General features: G+C 48.3%; 1 protein-coding gene across 4 annotated transcripts; it reads left to right on the top strand.

The window, feature by feature from the left end:
- Window positions 1–7585: 7585 nt before the first annotated feature.
- On the top strand, window positions 7586–23068 carry pdcl (phosducin-like). 4 transcript variants are annotated; one of them, XM_082978812.1, is made up of 4 exons: window positions 7586–8019; window positions 11526–11710; window positions 11947–12128; window positions 12297–23068. In XM_082978812.1, the coding sequence occupies exons 1-4, from the start codon at window positions 7979–7981 to the stop codon at window positions 12846–12848; spliced, it is 960 nt and encodes a 319-aa protein (XP_082834938.1). In that variant the 5' UTR covers window positions 7586–7978; the 3' UTR covers window positions 12849–23068. The 4 variants fall into 4 exon arrangements, with proteins under 4 accessions (XP_082834938.1, XP_013979182.1, XP_013979164.1 ...); XM_014123707.3 differs by having other exon boundaries at window positions 11522–11710; XM_014123689.3 differs by lacking the exon at window positions 7586–8019 and adding an exon at window positions 9294–9422 and having other exon boundaries at window positions 11522–11710.
- Window positions 23069–23947: the final 879 nt, after the last annotated feature.

The raw sequence follows: 23947 nt of genomic DNA, 5'->3' as shown, positions 1-23947 counted from the left end.
ACACCGCGATTGCATAAAGGAGTTCTGTATCTATAATTCTTAAAATAATTGTTATGTATTCTGTGAACGTTAATCGTGAGTAATTTAGTAAATTCAACGGGAAGTTTGCGGTGGGTATGCTAGTTCTGAACATCACATGCTAATGTAAAAAGCTGTTTTTTGATATAAATATGAACTTGATTGAACAAAACATGCATGTATTGTATAACATAATGTCCTAGGAGTGTCATCTGATGAAAATCATCAAAGGTTAGTGCTGCATTTAGCTGTGGTTTTGGGTTTTGTGACATATATGCTTGCTTTGAAAATGGCTGTGTGATTATTTTTGGCAGGGTACTCTCCTGTCATAATCTAATGTTTTGCTTTCGCTGTAAAGCCTTTTTGAAATCGGACAATGTGGTTAGATTAACGAGTCTTGTCTTTAAAATGGTGTAAAATAGTCATATGTTTGAGAAATTGAAGTTATAGCATTTATGAGGTATTTGTATTTCGCACCACACAATTCCACTGGCAAGCGTCCCACCTTGCCCAGGGAGGATAACAGAACTGATTTGGCACAATCCCCGAGCACAATCCATCCAGGGAAATTGTTTTTTGAGGTCATTGTGTTTTCCAATGCTTTTCTATGGGAAACCTGATTTATTAGGGCCCAGATTGCAGTTCCTATGGCTTCCACTAGATGTCAACAGTCTTTAGAAATTGTTCGATGTTTTTCTTTTGAGAAATGAAGAAGTAGTCACTCAGATGGACTCAAGTCTTTTGGTGCGTGTGAACAGAAGCGCGCTCCTCGTTATTTTTCTCCGGTATTGGAAACAGTTTATTCCTTCTTAAATTTTATCGATTATTAACTTTTAGAGTACCTGTGTTTGGATTCGAAACATTGTTTGAAATGTTTGGACCAAGTTTACATGTAACTTATTAGATACTTTGTAGTCATGTTGGGCGAGTTGGAACCGGTGTATATCTAAATCAAACGCGCCAAATAAATGGACATTTTGGGGATATAAAGAAGGAATTTATCGAACAAAACGACCATTCATTGTGTCACTGAGACATTTGGGATTGCAAAAAGATGATGTTCTTCAAAGGTAAGGCCTTTATTCTTTCGCTATTTCTGACTTTCGTGTCGCACCTGCCTAGTTGAAAAATGGTTTTCATGTTTTTGTATTCGGGGCGCTGTCCTCAGATAATCGCATGGTGTGCTTTCACCGTAAAGCCTTTTTGAAATCTGACACAGCGGCTGGATTAACAAGAAGTTAAGCTTTATTTTGATGTATTACACTTGTATTTATATGAATGTTAAATATTTATATTTCTGTAGTTTGTATTTGGCGCTCTGCAATTTCACCGGATGTTGTCAAATCTATCCCGCAAACGGGATTCGAGCGTTAAGGGATCCGTCCCTAAGAGGTTTTTAAGAGGAGTAGGACAACATTCCACAGGTCACAATCAACAGCCTGATCAACTCTAAGTAAAGGAGATGTGTCACACTGCATGAGGCAAATGCTGGTCACACCAGATACTGTATGATTTTCTGACCCACGTCCCTGCCCAGGTATCTGTGACCAACAGATGCATATCTGTATTCCCAGTCATGTGAAATCCATAGATTAGGGCCTAATGACGGATTTCCTTATATGAACTGTTACTCAGTAAAATCATTGAAAATGTTGAATGTTGCATTTATATTTTTGTTCAGTTGTAATGGGGTCCTGTGTGTAGCTGGTGTAGAGAGTCAGGCGCAGGACAGCAGAAAATGAGTAATCAACGTACTTTACTCAAAAATACAAAGCAAATATACGAGCCCACAATAACGGACCGATTAACAAAGAACAATCACTCACAAACAAACATGGGGAACAGAGGGTTAAATAATGAACAGGTAAATGGGTGAGTGAAACCAGGTGTGTAAGACTAAGACAAAACAAATGGAAAATGAAAAGTGGATCGGCGGTGGCTAGAAGGCCCGGTGACGTCGACCGCCAAACACCGCCCGAACAAGGAGAGGGACCGACTTCGGCGGAAGTTGTGACATCAGTGTAAATAGGTCAACTGGGATATGACTAAAGAGTTAATCAGGGTGATTTTTCCACAGATAGACAGGTATTGTCCTTTCCATGGTAGCAAGATCTTATCTATTTTTGCTAACTTTATATTAAAATGTATTGGAGTGAGATAATACATTTTTTGGGGACATGAATACCGAGTATGCCCACTTCACCATCAGACCATTTTATTGGTAAACTACACAGTAATGTAAAAGTAAAAAACTTTTGTGATCCAATACTTAATATGGTGCATTTATCTTAATCCGGTATTAATCCAGAGAGGTTCGAAAAATTATCTGGATCCTCTATGAGGCTGTGCAGGGATTCAAATTGCGGATTTAAAACAAAACATGAATCCTCAGCGTGCAATGAAACCTTTGTTTTTAAGCTCTGGATTTGATATTATTGTTGGATCTGATTTTAATAGTTAACATTTCGATGGTCATAATAAATAGACATGCCAATAGTGGACAACCTTGTTTTTCTCCTCTTGACAGTTTAATACTTTCTGAGAAGTAGCCATTATTTACTATTTAACACAGGTTACTTTAACATAACTTCAATGCATTGTATAGCAGATTCTCCAAAATTATATATATATTCCAGTCGTACTTTATCAAAGGCCTTTTCAAAGTTAGTTATGAATACCAGGCCTTGTTTCCCAGATGTTTCATAGTGTTCTATTGTTTCCAGTACTTGTCTTATATTATCTACAATGTATCCTTAAAAGCTTTAACTTTGTTCCCCCTGCTGCTGTTGGACCAGGTCTCTCTTGAAAAATACATTTAATCTCAATGAGAAAAACTGTATAAATAAAGGTTAATAAAAATACAAAAATCATCCATGTAAAAAACCTGTCTGATTAGGATGGCCAATATCCAACAATACCTTTTTATTCTATGCACTATGCATTTTGCATCACAACACTGAAGTGTAAGGGGCCTCCCGTTTGTTTTAAAAAATGGACTTGATTATATTTACCTCCTGGGTCCTGTTTCAGTAATAGTGAAATCATATCTCTATGCTGAGTATCTGATAATGTACCATTTTTAATGGAGTGGTTAACACATGCTAATAACGGACCTCTGAGTACATAAAAAAAAGGTTTGATATACCTCAACTGGTATGCCATCCAGCCCTGGAGTATTCCCATACTTAAAGGCTTTAATTGCATATAGAGGTTCCTCCTCTGTAATTTGACCTTCACATGAGTCTTTCTGTACAGCTGTTAATTGTATATTATTAATAGAAAAAAGTATGGGTGACTCTGTAATTTGTAACAAGTTTCATTAAATTATTTTTGGTAGCATTTCTATGTTGAAGATAAAAAAATGATTTGGTGCATTTTTCAGAGTATTCCATTCAGTTCGCATTCTTTTTATAATATATTACACTTGATCTTTCTTGAATAAGTTCCCACAGTTCTTTTTGTTTTTCATCTGTCACGTCTACTTCTACTCCCCCCCTCCGGCGTTCGATGTCGCCTGTACTAACAACCGGTCCTGGGATCCATCATTACGCACACCTGGCATCAATCATTACGCACACCTGCACGTCATCATCAGACACACCTGGACTCCATTACCTCACTTATTGCCTCACCTATATTTGGCACTCCCTTAGGTTCTTTCCCCAGTCAGTATTGTTCCTGTGTTTATGCTACTTTTATGTTGTCGCGGTCCATGTTTGTTGTTTTATTAAACGTTTCACCTGCTTCTCGACTCTCAGCGTCTCCGTTACAGAATACTGACTCCAACAATGGAAGCAGCAGGAAAAAACAGAATATCTCCGAGACGGTTGACGAGCAGGGATACCTTCTTCGTCAATACCACGACCAGCTGGCACAACTGGGGATGGCATTGGAAGAGGTTCTTCGCAGTGTGCAACGTCTCGAACATACCCGGGAGGTGTTGCCGTCAACTAGCAGCCACAACTGGCCTGTCCGACGCCGCCACAACTGGTCTGTCCGACGCCACAGCTACTGGTCATCTGCCGCTACTGGCCGTCCAACTTTGGCAGCGCCAACTGGCCCGTCTGATGACGACGCAACTTCGGCAGCTACATCCGGTCCTGATCGACCCGCACTGCGTTCCTGTGATTGTCCTCGAGGCCGGTGTTGTTGTGCTGCTTGTGCACCGCGTCAGGGGGTTGGTACAGTCAGGGATCCCTCCGGAGCTTTTATTACGTACACCTGGCCCCTATTCCCAGTGATTCATAATTGTATAAGTGTGTCCTTGGTTTACCATTGTCCTGGCGATTATTGTTACTATGTCCGTTGGTCATGTGAGTACCTGTGCTGTGTGTTTTGGCTTTTGTGCCACGTATATTGTGCAGATGACCCTTTATACCAATGTGACAGTTTTCATCAAAGATCTCTCTGTACTTTGCTCCATTCATCTTTGCCTCGATCCTGACTAGTCTCCCAGTCCCTGCTGCTGAAAAACACCCCCACAGCATGATGCTGCCACCACCATGCTTCACCGTAGGGATGGTGCCAGGTTTCCTCCAGACGTGGCGCTTGGTATTCAGACCAAAGAGTTGAATCTTGGTTTCATCAGATCAGAAAATCTTGTTTCTCATGGTCTGAGAGTCTTTGGGTGCCTTTTGGCAAACTCCAAGCAGGCTGTCATGTGCCTTTTACTGAGAAGTGGCTTCCATCTGGCCACTCTACCATAAAGGCCTGATTGCTGGAGTGCTGCAGAGATGGTTGTCCTTCTGGAAGGTTCTCCCATCTCCAGAGGAACTCTAGAGCACTGTCAGAGTGACCATCGGGTTCTTGACCAAGGCCCTTCTCCCCTGATTACTCAGTTTGTTTGGGCGGCCAGGTCTAGGAAGAGTCTTTGTGGTTCCAACCTCCTTCATTTATGAATGATGGAGGCCACTGTGTTCTTGGGGACCTTCAGTGCTGCAGACATTTTTTAGTACCCTTCCCCAGATCTGTGCCTTGACACAATCCTGTCTCAGGTGTCTACGGCAATTCCTTTGACCTCATGGCTTGATTTTTTTTCTCTGACATGCACTGTCAGCTGTGGGACCTTATTATATATATATATATATATATATATATATACACACACGTGTGTGTGTGTGCCTTTCCAAATCATGTCCAATCAATTGAATCTACCCCAGGTGGACTCCAATCAAGTTGTATAAACATATCAATGATGACCAATGGAAACAAGATGCACCTGAGCTCAATTTCGAGGCTCATAGCAAAGGGTCAGAATACTTCTGTAGATGTGATATTTCACTTTTTCTAAAAACCTGTTTTCGCTTTGTCATTATGTGGTATTGTGTGCAGATTGCTGAGGAGTTGTTTTCTTTAATCTATTTTAGAATAAGGCTGTCGTAAAAAAAAAATTGAAAACGTTAAAGGGTCTGAATACTTTCCCGAAGCCACTGTAGATCAGCCAAATTGTTTTACCTGAGCATAACCCAAAAACGAAGGACTAATTGGCCTACTATGTTGTTTATGATTTTGTTGTCATGGACGACTGATTGGGCTCATTGCTTTGAGTTAAAAATAAATGCTGCTCTAGGAATGTAATGCTTGAAAAGCACTTTTTACATGTGAAAAATGTATGCCATATGTTGCATTTTCTATAGAGACCTATTGTTTACGCTTTTGTTGGTGACACTTTGATATCTTGATAATTTGCAGCATTGTAAGTCTATCAAAAGTGCACAAGTTTGAGCATGTGTTCATTAGGCCTATGATTTTAATCAGCACTCGATTCAGCAATAAAATCCCCACTTGCGGTATTCTTAAATTAAAATAGTTTTTGACAGTATGCAGCACAATACCACGGGGGAGTTGAGAAGGGAGGAACTCCCTCAAATGTTTTCCCATTGGCTGGGATCCGCACTATGCTGCTGTTGCAAGAGCGCATTTTATACTGGCTGCCACTGGGGCATATTCATTACGCCAATTCTGTTGCAAAACGTTTCTTAAATGTAAGCAAACGGAACGAAACGGGAGGGACCTACCTGAATTTGTACAATAGAAACTCTTATTTGCTCTCTTTATCTTCTGTTTGGTTCTTAAACAGTAAACGGTTTCCTTAATGAATACACCCTTGGTCGCAAAAACAATGATTCATAGGTAGCTTAAACTTATTCAATTCAACCATTATTGGATTAAAATACATATACATTTGTGAACAGCCATCCATATTCACAACATCCATAATCCGTACGGCGCAAATAGCTAAATGAGAGAGCAGTGGTGTGATTCACATCAATCTGGTATGTAGCCTTAATATCAATATGTTTTTTTACAAGGCAAGTCAGTTAATTAAGAACAAATTCTTATTTTCAATGACAAGTTAACTGCCTTGTTCAGGGGCAGAAGAACAGATTTTTACCTTGTCAGTTTAGGGATTTGAACTTGCAACCTTTCGGTTACTAGTCCAACACTCTAACCACTAGGTTACGCTGTCGTCCTGTGATAGCACTACTGTCATCCTTATGTAACCGACGTGAAATGGCTAGTTAGTTAGCGGTGGTGCGCGCTAATAGCGTTTCAATCAGTGACGTCACTCGCTCTGAGACTTGAAGTAGGGTTTCCCCTTGCGTTGCACGGGCCGCGGCTTTTGTGGCGCGATGGGTAACGATGCTTCGTGGGGTGTCAGTTGTTGATGTGTGCAAGGGTCCCTGGTTCGAGCCCGGGTTGGGGCGAAGAGAGGGACGGAACCTACACTGTTACATTGGTGCCGTGACCTGGATCATTGGTTGCTGCGGAAAAGGAGGAGGTCAAAAGGGGGGTGAGTGTAACCGATGTGAAATGGCTAGTTAGTTAGCGGTGGTGTGCGCTAATAGTGTTTCAATCAGTGACGTCATTCGCTCTGAGACTTGAAGTAGGGTTTCCCCTTGCGTTGCAAGGGCCGTGGCTTTTGTGGCGCGATGGGTATGCTTCGTGGGGTGTCAGTTGTTGATGTGTGCAAGGGTCCCTGGTTTGAGCCCGGGTTGGGGCGAAGAGAGGGACGGAACCTACACTGTTACACTTACCTGCAAGCGTCCTGGAGAAGCGCGTCTGCTAAATGACTAAAATGTAATAATCTTTGGATGTAAAATGTAATAATCTTTGGATGCCAACAGCAGTCACGCCATTGCAGTGGCAACCCGTCATTCATGGCAGGTGGGGCAGAGCCTGTTTTGAGCCCCACATTTTTTGAAAAAAAATAAACAAATAAAATGGGTGTATATATGGGACTTGGGTGTATATATGGGGGGGGGGCTTGCCTGTTTAGCATGCTATTTTGGCATTAATACGTGTCACATATCTGTTTGCAAACAATGTAAAAAATATATAGAATTGAGTTAATAAAGCCGCATACAAACAGGCAGCTCCAAAATGCAAGTGTTTCAGGCTAGCTCAGTGCCTTCTGTGGTGGTGGGGCAGGCAGGCAGAAAATAGGAGCATTGCACTGTGATTGGCTCAGCATTGCACTGTCACTCATGGGGACATTACGTCACCTGCCTTTAGTAAGGGAAGACATCAAGAATGTGAGCCCTTTGGGTCCTGCCAAACACTTAGATTAGAAGTGCCCTTCCTAGGAGGCTCAAGGTCTTTGGCTGCAGATAAAATGACGTCAAATCACGTTATATCTAGCTTTGATTGGACTGATCATGTCAACATCTTACTTTAAAAATATTAGCACTATCAATTCAACAATCTACTGGCAAATCCTTTTTAATCCCTGTCATATGAAGAGAAATAATTAAGATAAATTATAGATAAAACGTATCGGTGCTCATCGGCCATTGGACATAAACATTACACAACAAGTTGGAAATCGCAAATTCAACAATGAGTTCTTTGGAAGGATTCGGTGACAGTGGCTAACCGCAAGCATTGCAGCTGGGAAGTCAGACTGAGAAAATACGGTTTGAACGGTCATCCAACTCGGAATTGTAAATCTTTTTCTTTGATGACAAAATTTGCCACAGAAGGATCGCTGCGCACAACAAGGTGAGTCCAAAAATGTATTTTTTGCTGCAGAAATTATGTAATATGCCAGGGAGATATGGTCAGCCATATCAGCTATGTTTTTTTAAAAGGCAGTAAACAAGGCTGAATTAATTGTTTCGATGCCAGACAAGGCTCCGCTGATTGACAGGTTTAGCGGTGGTAAGAATTCACTACATTGTGCTGGAAAGAAAGCTCTGCTGTTGGGACAGCTTTATTAGGGCTCTAACAGTGTGTGGGCACCGCTTGTCGCCGTTCTAGTGCAATTAATGTATTGTTTAGTGTTGTGGCAAAATAATTATTGAGTTTGCCCTACCAAGATTTACTTGTCAAAATCCCCACTGCTCCATTGGAAGACATACAGTAGCTTGGACTGTAGCCTACAAAAGCCTATTCCTGCTATTTTCCTGCAATCCATCAAATGCATTTTGTGTATCATTTTAGTGGTCTCTGACTTGTGGTCAGACCCGCTCAGGCAGAACAAATTAAAATGTGAGCCTTTTTTCACCGTTGATTTGAATGTAATTGAGAAAAAGGAAAGCTGTCAAAAAAAGTCACATCCTTTCTAAATTTAAAAGTAATCCTAGAAGTAATCATGTGTTTTTTCAAAAGCATCTGTAATCGGATTACGATATTTTAGCTGGTAACATTACGGATTACAGTTCTAATTATTTTTTTTCTAATCCATTACTCCCCAACCCTGCAAGTGTCATATGCTGAGGCAGTGAAAAGAGTAGTACAGTTTTTTTTTAATTTAACTAGGCAAGTCAGCCTACCCCAGCCAAACCCTTACACAGACGACGCTGGGCCAATTGTGCGCCGCCCTATGGGACTCCTAATCATGGCCGGTTGTGATACAGCTTGGATTCAAACCAGGGTGTCTGTAGAGATGCATCTAGCACTGAGATGCAGTGCATTAGACCGCTGCGCCAATTGTGAGCCCAAAAGATGGGAGATGGGTCCAGGGATCCTAAGAGGCTCCCTGTGAGTAGGCCGAGGCCAATAGAGAGTGATAGAAATAACGTGTTTCAGTAAGGTTGGTTTCTTAGCGTTCATTGCCATGGTTATCAACTGTACCGCAGAAATGGAACGTAAATCACAGGAAATTGATATTGTGGTGGCAGCTGGTTTTAATGGGTGTAGGGGTAGCTGGAAGGACAATTTTTCTTCCCTTTTCCCCTTACCTTTTGTGTCACAAAGTGTAATGAATTCACACTCCAGAGCAGTATCCGGAGAAAGGGCGTGATAGGAGAAATTACCGGCCTTACACTCCATTACAGTAGGTGGCGGTGTATGCACCTTGATGTTGGTTGCGATTCGGAAACACAAATTTGAAGAAAACGTTTTTTGTTTGTCAACGCTCCGCTAGGGAAGTAGGATTTGAAACAGTTGTTGATACAATCGAGGTAAGGTTGATATAATATTATTTGTCAATCTAGCTTCATATAAAAGTAACTATTTGACTGCAATTGAATGTCGAAGTAGAAATTCAAGAATTGCTGAGCGTTAGCGGGCTAGTTTGTAGTTAGCTGCAAAGGTTGGAGACGTCAAGACGGCCTAGTACTAGGCTAGTTGGTGGAAATCCAGCTTTAATTGGATTGCCCATTCCACTAGCCTACCGTATCTGCTTGATTAGCAATACAGTTCGTTTCGTTTGGTAGTTAAGCTCCAAGGAATGCCAAAAAGAGAGCTAAGTTAGCTAAGTAACGTTAGCACTGAACGAGTTATTCAGCGTTAGTTCTCTAGCTAAGTAACGCTATCTCTGTCATTCCTAGCTGGCAGTCTCTACTTGGTTTTGAATTACAGTAGAACATCCATGCAAAAAGCAGATATCACAGACCCAGGGTGAAAGTACATGTTCATCATATGGGGAACACCAGAAAACGTTTGGTTATCGTCATATCCCAGGGTATCTTTATTTTTCACAGTTCGCGCAAGTAGTCAGTAGTAGCTAGGTAGCTACCATTTACCTTAACTGGGCCACCCTACAATGCGGTGCTTTTTCTGTCCCGAGGAAATATCAGTTATTTTCTGAGTGCTTTCGTAAATTCGCTCTGACTATCTACTCCGATTTCAGAGCACTCTCGTCTGAGTACCAGAGCGCAGAATAACTGATGAATTTACGAACGCGCAACACCGGTTGAATATGACCGGTGTCCAGTAAACGTCAGCAGAAAAACAAAAGTAAATTGTTGCAGCAGCACAGTTACCAACATCAACGCTCTGGATAACATGAAAACAGCCTAGCCAGGTCTGCTAGGGCGAGTAAAATGGTCGGAGTGAGGCGTGATCTCATTTGTGTCGAAGTATCTAGCAAACTAGCCTGTTAGCTTGAGTGCGGTTGAGGTCAGAACTCTCGGATCAACAACATTGCTTCATATGTGGGCTCTGAACTAATCCACAGAGATTACATTTGTGTTAATCTGGAAGATTACTTCCTTCTGAATACAGGTGGTAGACCTAATGGTCTCATTGCCCCATTTCCTACTGCCAAAAGGCTTTAGTGATGCCCTAATGTGTTTAGTGCGAAGTCTTCACTTAAGTGTACTAGGCTTACGTTTTAAAACCTCAAACGCTGACGCCCTCTGGTGGCATTTTCTAAACGAGGCATGAATATTGGTTACTTCTTTCAAAGTACATTTTGGTTTTATAACTATAACTCATACAAACACATGCCTAGTACTGTTAGGAAGGTAAGGACTGTGTGGGAGAAAGACAACTCTCCCAACAAATCACGAGTTTGGGTGGGCAGAGCTTAAAATGCGACAGGGAATTGTGCTCATGTTTAGCTAGGCTAGGACAAGAAGCACCCATTTCCGACTCGTCCTCTGTCCGACTGACGTTTGAAGATGGGTTTTGACTAGATGGTATACAGTTGGTCAGAACTGACTTTTTGTAGTAGGTTAGGGTAAGCTAAAATGCAACTTCAAGTCAATTTGAGATAAACGGCATCCCCTCTAGGCATGACCATTAAGCTGGCGCATTGGTACATTCCCGGAAGCAACTCGCCTTTCTAGTTATTATTCTACTTGTCAGTTATGTAGCTTTCTAGGTTAGCTTGTCAGAACATAATTGACAATTTGTGTATGCATTATGATGTCATACTTAGCCTATATTTTGGAGAAAAATGTATTTGATATGTCTAGTTAGTTAAGCAAGGCTATTTGTTATTTGAGAAGTTATCCTGTTTCAGTTCAGTCCCCACACTCACAAAAACATTCCCCCAGGTGCACTATCATGACAATGCCCAGGTAGCCTGTGATTATGTACACAATGGACATTTTTTAAGTGGTATTCTATTCAACTCTTCAGAATGACTGTGTGTATAATGACTAGTGAGCATGCACAATGTCAACAATGACCTGACAAAGTTGCCTCCGGTTCACTCACACTGAAACGTTACACCATCATGCTTACCCCATTAGTTTGCCTATTCAAAATATTTATTTTCTGCAGGGGTTGTCTGCCTCCAGTCCTCTTCTCTCACAACTGAACTCTTCCCCAGTTAGGTGTGAAGTCATGACAACGTTGGATGACAAGATCCTGGGGGAGAAGCTGCAGTACTACTACAGCAGCAGTGAGGATGAGGAAAGTGACAAGGAGGATGACGAGGGGGAGCACAAGACCATCCGCAACCCAGATGTACTGGAGCCTGAGCTAGAATACAGCGCCGACGGTAGTGCCGTCAACACAGGTAACACACGCCTGGGGTTTACATTGTTGCGGTGCATACATTTTTGAACACTTCTCTATTTTGCATGACCGAGATTGAGAAACATCTCTGTTCTACACTATGTTTTCAATTTTAACATTTTGTTGAAGATACCCCAGTTGTCTATCAACCATGACTATGAAGAAGTGTTTTTGTAGGCAGCTGCATCTGTACATTGGCACAGTTGTACCAAAGTGATGATGATGGTATGTGTGCAGGGCCCAAGGGGGTGATTAATGACTGGAGGAAGTACAAACAGCTGAAGGTGGAGCAGAAGCAGGAGCAGAAGGAGGAGATGGAGAGACTCATCAAGAAGCTCTCCATGACCTGCCGCTCCGACCTGGACGACGAAGCCGATGCCATTAAACAGAAAGAGATGCAGGACAAGATCAAACACAAGGTGAGTGAAGAAGGGGAGAGGGATACTGAACACTTTGCAGCATAATAGTTCCGTATACCAATATGACATACATTTGAGTTGAGGACGCCAACACACAAATAAAAGATCTAAAATGGAATTTAGTTTTTCAGAAAAGTTGTTATTGAGTGTGTCCTCCCCATCCCTCAGATGACCATGCAGGAGTACAACATGCTCCAGGAAGACGAGGATGACGAGGACTTCCTCCAGCAGTACAGGAAGCGGCGCATCGAGGAGATGCGTCGGAAGGTGTTACGCGGTAAGCGCTTCGAGCAGGTCTACGAGCTCAATAGTGGCGAGGAGTTCCTGGAGGCTGTGGACAAGGAGGACAAGACCTGCCTGGTTATGATCCACATCTACGAGGGTGAGGTGCCTGCCTGCGAGGCCATGATGGGCAGCCTGCTGTGCCTGGCACAGGAATACCCCCTGGTCAAGTTCTGTAGCGTGCGTGGGTCGGTTATCGGCACCAGTGCCCAGTTCAGGGGCAGCGCCTTGCCAGCCCTGCTGGTGTACAAAGGAGGAGACCTGATTGGGAACTTTGTGCGCATCACAGACCAGCTAGGAGAGGACTTCTATGCTGTGGATGTGGAGGCGCTGCTGCAGGAGTATGGGCTGCTGCCGGACAAACCTGTCCTTGTCAATAAGACCATCCGCAACGGCGCCATCACACAGAGCGACGATTCTGACCTTGACATAGACTAGAGAACAGTCCTGCACATATATAGAAACATAGACTAGAACCCCTATGTGTACACACACACACACACATAGACTAGAACCCCTATGTGTACACACACACACTCGGTCGACAGACTAGAACCCCTGCGTGCGCACACACACACGGTCGACAGACTAGAACCCCTGCGTACGCACACACACACGGTCGACAGACTAGAACCCCTATGCGTGCGCACACACGGTCGACAAACTAGAACCCCTACGTACGTACGTACGCACGCACACACATGCACACACACACACCGTCGACAGACTAGAACCCCTACGTACACACACAAGGTCGACAGACTAGAACCCCTACGTGCGCGAGAACATACACACGGTAGACAGACTAGAACCCCTACTTGCAAACACGGTCGACAGACTAGAACCCCTACTTGCAAACACGGTCGACAGACTAGAACCCCTACGTGCAAACACGGTCGACAGACTAGAACCCCTACGTGCACACACGGTCGACAGACTAGAACCCCTACGTGCACACACGGTCGACAGACTAGAACCCCTACGCGCGCACACACGGTCGACAGACTAGAACCCCTACGCGCGCACACACGGTCGACAGACTAGAACCCCTACGCGCGCACACACGGTCGACAGACTAGAACCCCTACGCGCGCACACACGGTCGACAGACTAGAACCCCTACGCGCGCACACACGGTCGACAGACTAGAACCCCTACGCGCGCGCGCGCACACGGTCGACAGACTAGAACCCCTACGCGCGCGCGCGCACGCGGTCGACAGACTAGAACCCCTACGCGCGCGCGCGCACGCGGTCGACAGACTAGAACCCCTACGCGTGCGCGCGCACGCGGTCGACAGACTAGAACCCCTACGCGTGCGCGCGCACGCGGTCGACAGACTAGAACCCCTACGCGTGCGCGCGCACGCGGTCGACAGACTAGAACCCCTACGCGTGCGCGCGCACGCGGTCGACAGACTAGAACCCCTACGCGTGCGCGCGCACGCGGTCGACAGACTAGAACCCCTACGCGTGCGTGCGCGCGCACGACAGACTAGAACCCCTACGCGTGCGCGGTCGACAGACTAGAACCCCTACGCGTGCGCGCGCGCGGTCGACAGACTAGAACCCCTACGCGTGCGCGCGCGCGGTCGACAGACTAGAACCCCTACGCGCGCGCGCGGTCGACAGACTAGGACCCCTACGCGCGCGCGGTCGACAGACTAGAACCCCTACGCGCGCACGCACACACACACACACACACACACACGGTCGACAGACTAGAACCCCTGCGTACGCACACACACACGGTCGACAGACTAGAACCTCTATGCGTGCGCACACAAACACACATAGACTAGAACCCCTATGTGTACACACACACACTCGGTCGACAGACTAGAACCTCTATGCGTGCGCACACAAACACACATAGACTAGAACCCCTATGTGTACACACACACACACGGTCGACAGACTAGAACCCCTACGTACACACACACGGTCGACAGACTAGAACCCCTACGTGCACACACGGTCGACAGACTAGAACCCGTACGTGCACACACGGTCGACAGACTAGAACCCCTACGTGCACACACGGTCGACAGACTAGAACCCCTACGTGCACACACGGTCGACAGACTAGAACCCCTACGTGCGCACACGGTCGACAGACTAGAACCCCTACGTGCGCACACACACACACGGTCGACAGACTAGAACCCCTACGTGCGCACACACACACACGGTCGACAGACTAGAACCCTTACGTGCGCGCACACACACACGGTCGACAGACTAGAACCCCTACGTGCGCGCACACACACACGGTCGACAGACTAGAACCCCTACGTGCGCGCACACACACACGGTCGACAGACTAGAACCCCTACGTGCGCGCACACACACACGGTCGACAGACTAGAACCCCTACGTGCGCGCACACACACACGGTCGACAGACTAGAACCCCTATGCGTGCGCGCACACGGTCGACAGACTAGAACCCCTATGCGTGCGCACACACGGTCGACAGACTAGAACCCCTATGCGTGCGCACACACGGTCGACAGACTAGAACCCCTATGCGTGCGCACACACGGTCGACAGACTAGAACCCCTATGCGTGCGCACACACGGTCGACAGACTAGAACCCCTGCGTGCGCACACACGGTCGACAGACTAGAACCCCTGCGTGCACACACACACACGGTCGACAGACTAGAACCCCTGCGTACACACACGGTCGACAGACTAGAACCCCTGCGTGCGCGCACACACACACTCACACGGTCGACAGACTAGAACCCCTGCGTGCGCGCACACACACACTCACACGGTCGACAGACTAGAACCCTTACGTACACACACACGGTCGACAGACTAGAATCCCTACGTGCACGCACACACACACACGGTCGACAGACTAGAACCCCTACGTACACACACACGGTCGACAGACTAGAACCCCTACGTACACACACACGGTCGACAGACTAGAACCCCTACGTACACACACACGGTCGACAGACCAGAACCCCTACGTACACACACACACACGGTCGACAGACTAGAATCCCTACGTACACACACACGTTCGACAGACTAGAATCCCTACGTGTGCGAGAACACGCACACGGTCGACAGACTAGAACCCCTACGTGCGCACACACACACACGGTCGACAGACTAGAACCCCTACGTACACACACACACGGTCGACAGACTAGAACCCCTACGTACACACACACACGGTCGACAGACTAGAACCCCTACGTACACACACACACGGTCGACAGACTAGAACCCCTACGTACACACACGGTCGACAGACTAGAACCCCTACGTACACACACACACGGTCGACAGACTAGAACCCCTACGCGCGCACACGGTCGACAGACTAGAACCCCTACGCGCGCACACGGTCGACAGACTAGAACCCCTACGCGCGCACACGGTCGACAGACTAGAACCCCTACGCGCGCACACGGTCGACAGACTAGAACCCCTACGCGCGCACACGGTCGACAGACTAGAACCCCTACGCGCGCACACGGTCGACAGACTAGAACCCCTACGCGCGCACACGGTCGACAGACTAGAACCCCTACGCGCGCACACGGTCGACAGACTAGAACCCCTACGCGCGCACACGGTCGACAGACTAGAACCCCTACGCGCGCACACGGTCGACAGACTAGAACCCCTACGCGCGCACACGGTCGACAGACTAGAACCCCTACGCGCGCACACGGTCGACAGACTAGAACCCCTACGCGCGCACACGGTCGACAGACTAGAACCCCTACGCGCGCACACGGTCGACAGACTAGAACCCCTACGCGCGCACACGGTCGACAGACTAGAACCCCTACGCGCGCACACGGTCGACAGACTAGAACCCCTACGCGCGCACACGGTCGACAGACTAGAACCCCTACGCGCGCACACGGTCGACAGACTAGAACCCCTACGCGCGCACACGGTCGACAGACTAGAACCCCTACGCGTGCGCGCACACGGTCGACAGACTAGAACCCCTACGCGTGCGCACACACGGTCGACAGACTAGAACCCCTACGCGTGCGCACACACGGTCGACAGACTAGAACCCCTATGCGTGCGCACACACGGTCGACAGACTAGAACCCCTGCGTGCGCACACACGGTCGACAGACTAGAACCCCTGCGTGCACACACACACACGGTCGACAGACTAGAACCCCTGCGTGCACACACACACACGGTCGACAGACTAGAACCCCTGCGTACACACACGGTCGACAGACTAGAACCCCTGCGTGCGCGCACACACACACTCACACGGTCGACAGACTAGAACCCCTGCGTGCGCGCACGGTCGACAGACTAGAACCCCTGCGTGCGCGCGCGGTCGACAGACTAGAACCCCTACGCGCGCGCGCGGTCGACAGACTAGAACCCCTACGCGCGCGCGCGGTCGACAGACTAGAACCCCTACGCGCGCGCGCGGTCGACAGACTAGAACCCCTACGCGCGCGCGCGGTCGACAGACTAGAACCCCTACGCGCGCGCGCGGTCGACAGACTAGAACCCCTACGCGCGCGCGCGGTCGACAGACTAGAACCCCTACGCGCGCGCGCGGTCGACAGACTAGAACCCCTACGCGCGCGCGCGGTCGACAGACTAGAACCCCTACGCGCGCGCGCGGTCGACAGACTAGAACCCCTACGCGCGCGCGCGGTCGACAGACTAGAACCCCTACGCGCGCGCGCGGTCGACAGACTAGAACCCCTACGCGCGCGCGCGGTCGACAGACTAGAACCCCTACGCGCGCGCGCGGTCGACAGACTAGAACCCCTACGCGCGGTCGACAGACTAGAACCCCTACGCGCGGTCGACAGACTAGAACCCCTACGCGCGGTCGACAGACTAGAACCCCTACGCGCGGTCGACAGACTAGAACCCCTACGCGCGGTCGACAGACTAGAACCCCTACGCGCGGTCGACAGACTAGAACCCCTACGCGCGGTCGACAGACTAGAACCCCTACGCGCGGTCGACAGACTAGAACCCCTACGCGCGGTCGACAGACTAGAACCCCTACGCGCGCGCGCGCGGTCGACAGACTAGAACCCCTACGCGCGCGCGCGCGGTCGACAGACTAGAACCCCTACGCGCGCGCGCGCGGTCGACAGACTAGAACCCCTACGCGCGCGCGCGCGGTCGACAGACTAGAGCCCCTACGCGCGCGCGCGGTCGACAGACTAGAGCCCCTACGCGCGCGCGCGCGGTCGACAGACTAGAGCCCCTACGCGCGCGCGCGCGGTCGACAGACTAGAGCCCCTACGCGCGCGCGCGCGGTCGACAGACTAGAGCCCCTACGCGCGCGCGCGGTCGACAGACTAGAGCCCCTACGCGCGCGCGCGGTCGACAGACTAGAACCCCTACGCGCGCGCGGTCGACAGACTAGAACCCCTACGCGCGCGCGCGGTCGACAGACTAGAACCCCTACGCGCGCGCGCGCGGTCGACAGACTAGAACCCCTACGCGCGCGCGCACACGGTCGACAGACTAGAACCCCTACGCGCGCACGCACACACACACACACGGTCGACAGACTAGAACCCCTGCGTACGCACACACACACGGTCGACAGACTAGAACCTCTATGCGTGCGCACACAAACACACATAGACTAGAACCCCTATGTGTACACACACACACTCGGTCGACAGACTAGAACCTCTATGCGTGCGCACACAAACACACATAGACTAGAACCCCTATGTGTACACACACACACACGGTCGACAGACTAGAACCCCTACGTACACACACACGGTCGACAGACTAGAACCCCTACGTGCACACACGGTCGACAGACTAGAACCCGTACGTGCACACACGGTCGACAGACTAGAACCCCTACGTGCACACACGGTCGACAGACTAGAACCCCTACGTGCGCACACGGTCGACAGACTAGAACCCCTACGTGCGCACACACACACACGGTCGACAGACTAGAACCCTTACGTGCGCACACACACACACGGTCGACAGACTAGAACCCCTACGTGCGCACACACACACACGGTCGACAGACTAGAACCCCTACGTGCGCGCACACACACACACGGTCGACAGACTAGAACCCCTACGTGCGCGCACACACACACGGTCGACAGACTCGAACCACTACGTGCGCGCACACACACACGGTCGACAGACTAGAACCCCTACGTGCGCGCACACACACACGGTCGACAGACTAGAACCCCTACGCGCGCACACACACACGGTCGACAGACTAGAACCCCTACGCACACACACACACACGGTCGACAGACTAGAACCCCTACGTACACACACACACGGTCGACAGACTAGAACCCCTACGTGCACACACACACACACACGCACACGGTCGACAGACTAGAACCCCTACGTACACACACACACACACACACGCACACGGTCGACAGACTAGAACCCCTACGTACACACACGCACACGGTCGACAGACTAGAACCCCTACGTACACACACGCACACGGTCGACAGACTAGAACCCCTACGTACACACACACGCACACGGTCGACAGACTAGAACCCCTACGTGCACACACACGCACACGGTCGACAGACTAGAACCCCTACGTGCACACACACACACACGGTCGACAGACTAGAACCCCTACGTACACACACACACACGGTCGACAGACTAGAACCCCTACGTACACACACACACGGTCGACAGACTAGAACCCCTACGTACACACACACACACGGTCGACAGACTAGAACCCCTACGTGCACACACACACACACACACGCACACGGTCGACAGACTAGAACCCCTACGTACACACACACACACACACGCACACGGTCGACAGACTAGAACCCCTACGTACACACACACACACGGTCGACAGACTAGAACCCCTACGTACACACACACACACGGTCGACAGACTAGAACCCCTACGTGCACACACACACGCACACGGTCGACAGACTAGAACCCCTACGTGCACACACACGCACACGGTCGACAGACTAGAACCCCTACGTGCACACACACGCACACGGTCGACAGACTAGAACCCCTACGTACACACACACGCACACGGTCGACAGACTAGAACCCCTACGTGCACACACACGCACACGGTCGACAGACTAGAACCCCTACGTGCACACACACGCACACGGTCGACAGACTAGAACCCCTACGTACACACACGCACACGGTCGACAGACTAGAACCCCTACGTACACACACACGCACACGGTCGACAGACTAGAACCCCTACGTGCACACACACGCACACGGTCGACAGACTAGAACCCCTACGTGCACACACACCCACACGGTCGACAGACTAGAACCCCTACGTGCACACACACGCACACGGTCGACAGACTAGAACCCCTACGTACACACACACACGGTCGACAGACTAGAACCCCTACGTACACACACACACACGGTTGACAGACTAGAACCCCTACGTGCACACACACACACACACACGCACATGGTCGACAGACTAGAACCCCTACGTACACACACACACACACACGCACACGGTCGACAGACTAGAACCCCTACGTACACACACACACACGGTCGACAGACTAGAACCCCTACGTACACACACACACACGGTCGACAGACTAGAACCCCTACGTACACACACACACGCACACCGTCGACAGACTAGAACCCCTACGTACACACACACGCACACGGTCGACAGACTAGAACCCCTACGTGCACACACACGCACACGGTCGACAGACTAGAACCCCTACGTACACACACACGCACACGGTCGACAGACTAGAACCCCTACGTGCACACACACGCACACGGTCGACAGACTAGAACCCCTACGTACACACACACGCACACGGTCGACAGACTAGAACCCCTACGTACACACACACGCACACGGTCGACAGACTAGAACCCCTACGTACACACACACGCACACGGTCGACAGACTAGAACCCCTACGTACACACACACACACGGTCGACAGACTAGAACCCCTACGTACACACACACACACGGTCGACAGACTAGAACCCCTACGTACACACACACACACGGTCGACAGACTAGAACCCCTACGTACACACACACACACACGGTCGACAGACTAGAACCCCTACGTACACACACACACACGGTCGACAGACTAGAACCCCTACGTACACACACACACACACGCACACGGTCGACAGACTAGAACCCCTACGTACACACACACACACACGGTCGACAGACTAGAACCCCTACGTACACACACACACACGGTCGACAGACTAGAACCCCTACGTACACACACACACACGGTCGACAGACTAGAACCCCTACGTACACACACACACACGGTCGACAGACTAGAACCCCTACGTACACACACACACACACGCACACGGTCGACAGACTAGAACCCCTACGTGCACACACACACACGCACACGGTCGACAGACTAGAACCCCTGCGTACATACGCTCGCGCACACACACACACGCACACGGTCGACAGATGAGAACCCCTACGTACACACACGGTCGACAGACTAGAACCCCTACGTACACACACACACACACACGGTCGACAGACTAGAACCCCTACGTACACACACACACACACACACACGGTCGACAGACTAGAACCCCTACGTACACACACACACACACACACACGGTCGACAGACTAGAACCCCTACGTACACACACACACACACACACACACACACACGGTCGACAGACTAGAACCCCTACGTACACACACACACACACGGTCGACAGACTAGAACCCCTACGTACACACACACACACACGGTCGACAGACTAGAACCCCTACGTACACACACACCCACACACACGGTCGACAGACTAGAACCCCTACGTACACACACACACACACACACACACACACACATGGTCGACAGACTAGAACCCCTACGTACACACACACACACACACACACGGTCGACAGACTAGAACCCCTACGTACACACACACACACACACACACACGGTCGACAGACTAGAACCCCTACGTACACACACACACACACACACACGGTCGACAGACTAGAACCCCTACGTACACACACACACACACACGGTCGACAGACTAGAACCCCTACGTACACACACACACACACACACACACACACGGTCGACAGACTAGAACCCCTACGTACACACACACACACACACACACACACGGTCGACAGACTAGAACCCCTACGTACACACACACACACACACACACACACGGTCGACAGACTAGAACCCCTACGTACACACACACACACACACGGTCGACAGACTAGAACCCCTACGTACACACACACACACACGGTCGACAGACTAGAACCCCTACGTACACACACACACACACACACACACACACACACACACACGGTCGACAGACTAGAACCCCTACGTACACACATAATGGTGTGATTTGACCTACAACTAAGACAGACTATTGAATGCACTCAAATTCAATAGCGTGGTTTCCACTACCACATTATCTCCTGGCTAGTCAGTGCTTGATACCGCCAGAGTTGTTCGAAATTGAGAAACTCAACATGCGATTACTTTCCGCAAATACCTTGTTGACAAATTTGCGACTCCCTTTGATGATGGTGTGAAATTTTGTCATGGGCGTTACAGGAAGTAATTTCATGTTGTGGAGTCGCTCAGTTTTAAACGGCAATAGAGCTGTACTGGACACCATATTGGCAATATTAGCAAAATGCTCATTCAAAAAACAGTACCCTAATGCAGGGGTATTCAAATCTGAGCCTGGAGGTCCAGAGTAGTGCTGCTCTATCGGTTGACTAGATGGGATGCAGCGAATGTCAGAAGGGACTTTTCCTTGCAGGTTAGGAGAACTTACGCAGCAGGTTATACAAATGTACGTAGCAGGTTAGGAGAATTAGGTTAGTGTTAGCTAAAATGCAAAAATTCCCCCAACGCCACTCGAACATGCAACTTTTGATCTCACTTTGACATTAGCTGCATCCGTTCTAGCCATGGGGAAACGCTTATCACGGCACTTTGATACCGAAGTGACTTTTTCGAAGCAGGTTAGGAGACTGAGGTTAAGGTTAGCGAAAATGCTTTCTTAACCTGCTACAAAAATCACTTTGTATCAAAGTGTTGTGAAAAGACTGTGTCCCTGTAGCCATGACCTGTTCTACCTGGGAAATGAATTGCACCCACATGGTGTCCCATGTCTAAATCAGTGCCTGATTAGAGGGAAATAATGAAAAACAGCAGTGGAACTGGCTTCAAGGTCCAGATTTGAATTTGCCTGCAGCTAGTGAAGTGGGTTGATATGATCGACAGGACCTAAAGACCTATACATTCCCTATTAATTATAATATTTATTCACGTAAGGTATATGCTTCATTACACGTCATGTTAGTTTGACTAGTTACATCAATAAACCAAGACTGAGACCTATTATTTGTTTTACAATGATATGCAGACATTATTTTTTTGTTTTGTTTAAGCTTTAACTTATTTGTTTTTAATTGTGACAATGCATTGTTTTTTTCTGGTCCAATGTCTCTTATTTGTGCATGTTTATCAAGACTAGCTCACCCTGTAGAAAATGTTCTGTCCAAAGGGACATTTTGTTAGTTTTATACCTGTTAATATTATGGATAAAATAAACTAGCTTTATTTGACTTAGGCTACACATGGTGTATTTTTGTTTAAGGGGTAGTATGCATTCACAAAGCATGCAGCTTCTTCTTCTTCTGGGGTATAAAAATGGCAATGATACACACTTTTTTTTATCTCAGAAGTTGTTCACCATTTACAATTACTCCTGATTTACTGACAGTGAAGTAGTGAACATTTGAACAACCTGGTGCAAAGGCTACCAGTCCAAAAATTATAGCTGTTGCTTGGTTTGTAAGTTTTATTCAGCACTTTTTTTTTCAGTAACATTTTTGTATATCACTGCAGGGAGACCATGGCTACATTCTGATTCTTCACCCTTTTCCCAAAGTGTGCACATTCACTGAATTTGTCATGAATTCAGCAATGGTGGAAACTCCAGACAATGATTACACCAATCCATTGCTTTTAAAGACATGATCGGAAGTGTGCACACTTTGGGAGAAGTGTGGAGAATCGGGAAGTAGACCATATTGTGTCCAACACAACAGTGATTGCACATTATATAAAGTTCAAAGCTATGCTAAGCTAACAATATCACATCATTGGTCTGTTTAAGACAGCTGAAAAATCAGAGGCATTCATGCATAAAACTTAACATTGCCTCACTGGTGATTGTGATTTCCAAATACACTAAAAGTGCATATACATTTCACTACATATAGTTCATAGCAGACCAAACAATATATCACATTGATTAATTATAATACGATTGAAGGTCTTATTTCGAGACAAGCATTTAATGGTCAGTCAATCAGCTAGCAACCCAAATACTGCCGTTACAAGAGCACCATATTATTATTCTGAAAGCACTTTCTTTAATCACCAATATGTTCCTTTGCAGTTTGCAAAAAGCCCTGTAGAGATTGTCCAACCAATGATGA

Source organism: Salmo salar, chromosome 01 (genome assembly GCF_965601325.2).
Source record: "Salmo salar chromosome 01, fSalSal1, whole genome shotgun sequence".
Lineage (NCBI taxonomy): Eukaryota > Metazoa > Chordata > Actinopteri > Salmoniformes > Salmonidae > Salmo > Salmo salar.
Note: the sequence above shows the minus strand (reverse complement) of the source record. Positions and strands in the feature narration are given on the sequence as shown.

Bases quoted from the DNA above. Each gene is read 5' to 3' on its own strand.
- pdcl (XM_082978812.1), top strand. From the start codon at position 7,979: ATGACAAAATTTGCCACAGAAGGATCGCTGCGCACAACAAG. The intron at 11,711-11,946 runs GTAACACACGCC...GTATGTGTGCAG, and splicing joins CGGTAGTGCCGTCAACACAG to GGCCCAAGGGGGTGATTAAT. The intron at 12,129-12,296 runs GTGAGTGAAGAA...CCCATCCCTCAG, and splicing joins AGGACAAGATCAAACACAAG to ATGACCATGCAGGAGTACAA.